Consider the following 8,730-nt stretch of genomic DNA (forward strand, 5'->3'; position numbering starts at 1 on the left):
ACTTTAATGATAAATATAGAAAGGAAATTATGACTTTAGGCTAGACACTGGATAAACTTAACTTCCCACAGAAGTAGAAACTGCACTTCTGCTGTTCATCTGTGAGGAGACAAATGGAAATTTGTTGAGCAGGGTCCAAGTTTACTAAAAGGGAACATTAATCATCCTAATGGTGACTTCACCCAAAACATCTATTTAAAATAGCATTGATAATACTAAGAGCTAAAATCACTGCGAATTCTAAATAACAGGCTATTCTTTTAGTTGCCATGTTTACATAATTACATCATTAAATCACAAGGGCTTTTGGGTATTTCCCATAGCTTTAATTTTGTATTTTATCATTTGTAGTTAAATGGGGTGATTTTTAAGCCAAAGAAGATAAAGGAAGATAGATTTTCGGGTTAACTTCTATATGATGGTTTACTGGGTTTATTTGGGTGTGTAATTCTTGTTATTGGTGAAGAATCATTGCCTGACCCACTGATGCTCATAGATTTTTCACTCCAGTTCTTCTGAACAATTTCTGCTCTGCGACTCTCCATTAGCAAATGCCAGTAAAACGTTGAAGCTATTTGATTAACACAGTTAGAAACACAACACAACAAGTGCAATGAATTTACTGTTTAATGGAATAATGTCCATAAAAGTACACCAAGAACACATTAATGCAGAATATCCTATGTTACTCAAGTATTAGGGATGTTGAAGGCATCCATACGGGTTAATGGAGAGGAATAACGCCTGGAGGGTTGCTGTCCAGTCTTTAGACTGAAAACCCTCTCGTCTGGGTCAGTATGATGAATGGAACCTCTTAATTGTATTGACGTATGGAGACTGGATGCAGGAGAGCCAGGCTTAAGGTTACAGACTGAAATAAAAGGCAGCTCTTTGACTGACAGTGTTTAAATGTTGTGTTGTTTAGGGAGCTCACTTCTCTAAAAAAAAAAGATGATCATATGCATGTTTGGGTTTTTTTTTTTTTTTTTTTTTTTTTTTGAATCTGTCCCAGGTGATTTCCTCAACCAGAGTTTGAGGGCTGTTGTTTTTGCCATCTAGAGTCTCTTTGTGCCTGTGCCTTTTCAAGGGAATACCCGCAGCACATCACCATAGTGACCTAGTAGAGGTGTGTCCTAATGTATATATATATATATATATATATATATATATATATATATATAGCACGTTATTGAATATAGCTGTTACAGGTGAGGCTCCCTCTCCGCTCCTATTCTCACCAGAATATTGACTCTTGCATTTGGACTCCATTTCCCATAGGCAGTTCATCACACACACTATTTAAGCAAGACACACACACACCATCATCGCAAAGTCTTGATTTGCTACTGTTTGATCTTGGACTGTTTACCTCAGGGATAGGCAACTCCGGTCCTGGAGGGCCAGTGTCCTGCAGAGTTTATTTCCATCCCTGATAAAAACTCACTTGCCTATAACTTTCTACTAATCCTAAAGACCTTGATTAGCTGGTTCAGGTGTGTTTGATTAGGGTTGGAGCTAAACTCTGCTGGGCAGTGACCCTCCAGGACTGAAGTTGCCCATCCGTGGTTTACCTGTTATCTGATTCTCTGCTGCCTGCCCCGACTATTGCCTGTTTATTGGATTGTGATTGTACTTGTACTCTGCCTGCCCTGACCTTTTGCCTGATTTCTGGACCATGTATGTTTGCGCCTGCCTCGACCCACGCCTGTCCCTGTTTACGATTCTGTTTTGTCTCCGCCATTGCTGTGTTACGACCCTGTACTGTCTGACAAGTCACGGCTGCTACATGTCACGGAATGCTCTGAGACTTTAGCAAGATCCAATTGCAGTTTTATTGGGAAATCCAACATCAACGTCATATGTCAGGCAAAGGGTCAAAATACTTGCAAAATCCAGCAAAAACAAGGAACCAGGGAGAGTGCTCAGAAGTGCACGGTGACAATAACAGAAACTTGATAATGACAGAAACAACCTGGTATAAATATGCAGAAACTAACAAGATGAGTGAAAACAGCTGTGTGCAATGAACAGTGATAGTCCAGAACAAAGGATGATGGGAGTTGAAGTTAATGGCTGAGGGAAGGAGAGTCAGGGAAGGAGTGCCCTCTAGTGGCCAACCTAGGCACTCCAGCAAGTGGCTATAACACTACAAGTATAGACTTGTTACTGCCATACACAGACATGCTGCAGTGGACATGTAAGAAATGCAGCCGGTGCATAAAATAATAGACAAACAGAATAGACATACATAAATCACATAGCAGATCTGGGCAGGTGGAGTTGGAGGGTTTCATAGGAACTCTGAAAACGCTGCAGGAATATCTTACAGCAAACAAAGAACCAGACTATAGAGTGGTGCAGGAATGAAAACAAAACCCGGAAGACTAATTCGCCAGTGGTTCCCTCAAGATTTTCCTATGGGTATTTATATAATGTTTATAATGTTTTATAATGAGTTTTTCAATTTATGAGTATAATAAGTTCTGTGGTAAACATAAGTTGACGACACTTAGACATATTGTTCTATAATGTATAAAATGCACACACTCACACTCCACATATTCTTATATTTACTTATTAGAAACAATAATAATAATAATAAAAAAAAAAACAGCTTAAAATTTTGCATTTTCAATACAGGTGTGTGTAATTTGTAGAGCAAAACATTCCAGTATCGTCAAGTTATGTTTACTACAGACCTTATTTTACTCATAAACTGTCAAACCCATAGGAAAATCTTGAGGGAACCAGTGGCAAATCAGTCTTCTGGGTTTTGCCGTCATCCCTCCACCAAGCAGTCTCATTGGCTGCAGCATCAGCAAAGCCAGTCAGCTTGTGCCTTGCGGTAATGATGATTGCTTGCAGATTGCATGTATTGATCGAAAGTGACAATAAAAACTTTTACACTGTTAAAAAAAAAATTATATTTATTTCAAATAAATGCTGTTCTTTTAAACTTTCTATCAAACAAACATGAAAAATATTAAGCAGAATAACTGTTTTCAACATCGATAATAATATGAAATGTTTCTTGAGCACCAAATCAGCATATTAGAATGATTTCCAAAAGATCATGTGACACTGAAGACTGAAGTAAATTACATTTTAAAATATATTAAAATAGAAAACAGCTATTTTAAATTGTAATAATATTTCACAATATTAAAGTTTTACTGTATTTTTGATCAAATAATGTAACTTGCCTTGGTGAGCATAAAAGACTATAGCATAAACGTACTGTATATATATCCACACTAAACTCAATTGATCGATGACTTTTTAATTGAACAAAATACAAATTTAATTTTGGTCTTTGAATAATTGGGTATACAAAAGGTATTTGTATTACATTTTCACTTAGCATCTCATGCCTACAATGCCTACAGTGTAATCATTGGTGCTTTATCTGATGTGGTCTCCTCTGGCTCCACCTCATGGTATTCCACCATTTCAGTATCATTACATCTGAGACTCTCAATGAAGTGCACATTTCTTGTGTCTGTTTGATTTTTCTTGCATTGGGCATTCTTCACTGACTGAGCCCTGTCTGTGGGGCCATGTAATCGGCTATTGCTAGGAAAAAAAGATGCTCTTTTTCCGGAGATGACGTGGAAGAAAGAGAATGTGTGTTCAGTGTCCCCCCTGTCTGTGACACAGACAGAAGACAGAGCCGGGTCACCATAGGTTGCACTCGACTCTTTAGGCACATCTGCCTTTTTCTTTTTGCTCAATATGAAGTTAAAGAATCCAGTCACTACCAGCATAACTCCTGTAAAGTAATAGGCAACGTTTCTTAATTTATGTTAACTTGTATATGCTAGTGTATTCCTAAACATTGTCAGAACTCACTTTGTTTTGCTGTACAGTAATGCTTATCATTTGGTGAAATTTATTATTATTTATATATTTTTAAAATATACAATTAAATAATACAATAATATATTATTTATGTAATAAATTGAAAGCACCTGGTATTACAGCATGCCATGCGAGGACTGGATGCAGGAAACACATCACAGACATCATTGTGTAATATAGAAATTTCTGGAAACCTCCAACTTTGGCCATCTTCTTCCAAAGAATGAAAATCTTCCATGTGGGTGGACAACTGCATGCAAGAAACACAGATATGAATAAATGCATGCACTGATTAAAATCGTACAAGTATATGATTCATATAATTTGGTTGAACGTACGGAAGGCACGTCGCCAACATAGCATCAATGAAATAGGCGACTTCAAAAAGCATAATCACCACCGAGGAAAGCCTGTAGGGAACACAAACAGGAGTAATGCAGTGGTTTATAAAATTAGAAGAAAGAAAGTACGTTAAAAGAGGTACCAAATCATACTTTAAAGTCCATATGAAATCATGTTTACTTTATCAATGTTTTATGATCGATTTGAATGTAACTCCCACTTCTCACAATGCACTAAATTCCTGAAGAATCAAATCAAGTCCCCCCTCACATGTTTTCTCACTGAATATCCTGAATCTTGCCACAAATAAAATGGAATGTGAACATAGATTTATGTTAACACTTGTTCCTCTTCATGCTTTTTATCCAGAGTTAGATATTCATTACCATTCAATAGATATTTGATCACAAATTTCCAGGTTGTTTATGATATTTAGGTGTTCATGCGAACAACCACTTAATGTTTAATCCCTATGGAAATATCTCCCTGTTGTTCATGCAGAACCTCTCTGGTCTGGCTTTGAGCCCAGAAAGATCAGATAATCTGGGACAAGAGGCCCATTTGCCTCCATCTGTGTGTAATTCTCAAGAGGCGCTGCTGTATTGCCAGATATAGTTAGAAATGGAATGACAGTAGCCTTCAGTGACCATGTTCCTATAGACCTCATGCACCAGAGAAACAAGCACACAGCCATCTTTAGAAGTTTGTTTGAACTTCTGTTTTTGCACTAGCTCTGTATATATCTATGGCTTCGCTGTCAAAGAGTAATTAGCTGGTGAAGTCTTATTGTAGAGTTAACTAAAGTTATCATGAGCATTGTAATGTTTAAAGCGGATGTCAACAAATGTCAAAAGACTGGGAAGATTTTAAAACGAGCGGTACGTTCATATGACTTCATGCTGTGGAAATACAAATCGGGAGACAGAACAGAATGAGCGCAGTGCTGAAAAGGTCTACAGATGGGTGATGATACTGTTTGTTTGTGTAACTACCTGAGAATGATTCTGTTCAGTTGTTCGAGGGCATCACCATACTACCAATATATTTCAACTAGTAAAATAATCTGGCTGGGCAGATTGCGGTATTGCATCACCTTTATCATTTATAATATATACATCACCCAATGAATGGCATCAAAAGCAATGACAACTCCAGCCAAAGTCAACACTAGAATTGACCCTGAAACCAATAGCATGTGTACATAATAGGAGGTTCTAACTTCTAACAATTCAATTGTAAAAGTGCCTGAACACAGACATACCAGCCACACATAGAGCTTACACAAATGGACAAGCATACAAAGCTTCTATCAAATACTGTCATAAAACAAAGCATAACTGCAGTGCAAATGCATTAAAGGAATGGCCAATTCTAAAATGGGAAAACAAACTGATTCAATCTAAACATCTTTAAAAATTACTGTGGCTTTATTTGCTCATTGCAGGAAAAATAAATCAACATCTGACAGGAAGGTGTGTCTCAGAGGACTTTCATATGAATAACAATGTGTTATACCTCCCATAGCAGCTCAGTTTTGATACTCACAGGAGATAGACGGCCAAGCTGTTGAACTCCTTCTGTCTCTGAGTCTCTATACCCACTGCACAAAGCACTGACAACACAAACACACAATACTGAATATTAAAGTTTTTGCCTCCTAATTTACTCCTTATTAATAGTAGGGTAGTTGTAGTGGTTAAGTTTAGGTATAGGGTAGGATTTAAGAATGTAGAATATGGTCATGCAGAATAAGGTATTAACATGTGCTTTATAAGTGCTAATAAATAGCCAATATGCTAGTAAGCAAGCTAATAAGCAACTAGTTAATAGTGAGAATTGGTCCCCAAATTAAAGTGTTACCATTTTCAACAGCTGAATTTGAATAGCAGGAATAAGGTTTGGAGTTTTCACAAAAATGGAATGCAATTTTTATTGTGGCCACTAGATGACAGATTTGCCACACACAAATGCTGGGCAAGTAAACCCAAGGCCAGCATTGTTGTGCTGGTTTTGGAAACAAATGTACAAATAAATGAAAAAAAAAAAAAAAAAAAACACATGTTAATAAATATGTGTGAGAATTACACAGTTCTCTGTGCAATGCGAAAACATTTTGAAACATTTTCATCAGATTTGTGAATTAAATACTTAAAGGTTTTTTTTTTCTATTACTAAAAATTTGTGTTTTAGTATTTAGTAAAAAAGTCTTAGTATTCCAATTATGTAATTCATAACACTGGCTAGTTATATTCACATTTAATTTCACATCATATTACACCTTGAAAATTACATTAGAAACTTCATTTTTTTTTAACTTGTGAAACATAAGAAACAAAAACATTTTACAAGCCAAGGAATATTGTAATAATGTGGATCTATTGCTTTGCATAGTCCCATTAATGTTTAATAAAATAAAACCCCTTTTGGTTTTAAAGTTTACTATTGGAGAATTTTTGCATTTAATATTGTGTATGTAATTGTTGGATTTAAAGAATCTCAGTCATGCGTAATTCACCCTGATACTCAGACTATTTTTTTATTATATATATATATATATATATATATATATATATATATATATATATATATATATATATATATATATATATTTTTATTATTCAACCTCTATTTCAACTTAAATGGGCCTTTTCTAAACACTGGAACAGTGCCTTTCTTTCCCTCATTTTAAAGCAGGTTATGTTGGGTAATGAGCACAAAATGCACATTTCAGAATTCTAAATGTCATTCACAGGGTAAAATATTTCAATTGCTACTAATGCATTCTTGATGCAACTGGTGCAACATATTTTTATATTTAAAGGTTATTTATAGCACTTTCAGTGAAACAATGGCCTACAAAAGAACAGCAAAGACAGTCCTACCTGCAGCAGTCGAGATGCCAAGAACTCTGCAGGCACATTCCAATATAACCCACAAAGCTGAGCCCTTCATGGCCGAAATAAAAATGTTTTTTACTTTAGAACATTTGTTGAAAGTTAACGTTCTCTTTCGACGGTTAATTCATTGGTAGTTGAGAGACGAAGTCAGAACTTTGTGTAAAGATGGCAGCGCCACTGCAGCCCCATGGTCAGTAATCTCCTTGCCTGAGTTGGAGGGTGCCGTCGGCTGCATCCCAGTGCAGATTTTACCCTACCCTAGTAATCAGCCTAACAGAAAAAACTAAAACCCAAACATTCACCACCCCCTGCTAAATTCCACCTCTATTCAAGGTGAGTGGACCAAACAATGAAAAAGTTTACAGTTAAAGATTACCTAACTAGCAAAGAGCACAAATAAGTCATGTTCCCTGAGGGAAGACACACACACATAAGTTACACACTTATGCACATGTTGCAGGACCCTCACAGGTTACAAGTGTGACCTTCATGAGGAGGTATTCCACCCTCTCCATCCTTTTACAGCTGCTGAGGGACGCATTCAAATTAAATTACCTTCAGCCAATCAGCCAATTAATCAAAAATGTCCTTTCCCAAGGTCAGATGTGTTTTTACGAAGCAAATGTACATGGAGGGAGTCTCAAACCTCTGCTTGATAAGCCCCGTCCTGAACCGATGATTAATGGTGGAGAAAGCAGCAGTACTTTCATAGCCCAATCCTGACACAAGACAGATGTTAATCATTCTCCAGCAGACGAACTGAACAGACACCATCTCTTCCAGTCTTTAGTTACCTGTGTCAAAGGTCAGACTTTTCTCAGTCATAACAGATCACAATTGATTAGAACCACAGTGGGGCCGCATGACGGCATGACACAGTGATGGTCTGTGTAATTAAATCTGATCGCACATGACTACAGTATTGCTAGGATTTCAAACCACATATCTGTGGCATCATATGAGACAGCACATTGTCATTTTGGTTAATATACTGACTGATTCATTATACTTCATATTTTTATAAAACTGCACAGAATAATAACAACAGTGTGCCAAAGAAATATCGATAGCTAGAATATACAACAGTTAAATATTAAATAATAATAATAATGTATTTTTTTAAATATTTTTATACCACAATAATAATTATTATTAGCAGTAGTAGTAGTATTCAAATAAACAATACTATTATTTTTTAAAAGCTCATATAATATAGTTATTATTATTATTATTTCTATGTGATTTTTGATTTTTTTGCAGTAAACAAACACTAAATAGACCAATTTTGTGATTTAAAAATAAATATAGTTTAAAAAGCTGGGCAGAATAGAAAACAGGGTTAAAATAGTAACATTAACAAGTAACAAGATTAGGTTTTTTTTATTAATAATCTTTTTTTACAATAAACATTTTAGATTGTGATCACAATTCTGATATTTGTTTTATGTTGTTAGATTATCATAATAACAAATATATCTATATGATATCAAAGACTATAGAATAACACAAGACGTGTCACTCGTATTGTTTTGAATGGGAGAAAGTGTAACGCGCAATATGGCGGAATAAGTCCCGCCTTCTAAATAAGAGCCAATCGCCGACTGGTAAAGTCATCGCGTCACTGCAGCAGCCG

The 8,730-nt window shown here is 35.9% G+C and overlaps 1 protein-coding gene across 1 annotated transcript; it reads right to left on the reverse strand.

Annotated features, from left to right (window-relative positions):
• Positions 1–630: 630 nt before the first annotated feature.
• tmem72 (transmembrane protein 72) lies at positions 631–8,309 on the reverse strand. The gene is given in 9 exon segments (XM_048205226.1): positions 631–838; positions 841–887; positions 1,720–1,732; positions 2,127–2,146; positions 3,385–3,769; positions 3,969–4,108; positions 4,197–4,268; positions 5,746–5,812; positions 7,083–8,309. Coding segments are annotated over 9 exon segments (963 nt in total). The 5' UTR covers positions 7,153–8,309; the 3' UTR covers positions 631–689.
• Between the last annotated feature and the right edge of the window lie 421 nt (positions 8,310–8,730).

Source organism: Megalobrama amblycephala, linkage group LG10, assembly GCF_018812025.1.
Source record: "Megalobrama amblycephala isolate DHTTF-2021 linkage group LG10, ASM1881202v1, whole genome shotgun sequence".
Lineage (NCBI taxonomy): Eukaryota > Metazoa > Chordata > Actinopteri > Cypriniformes > Xenocyprididae > Megalobrama > Megalobrama amblycephala.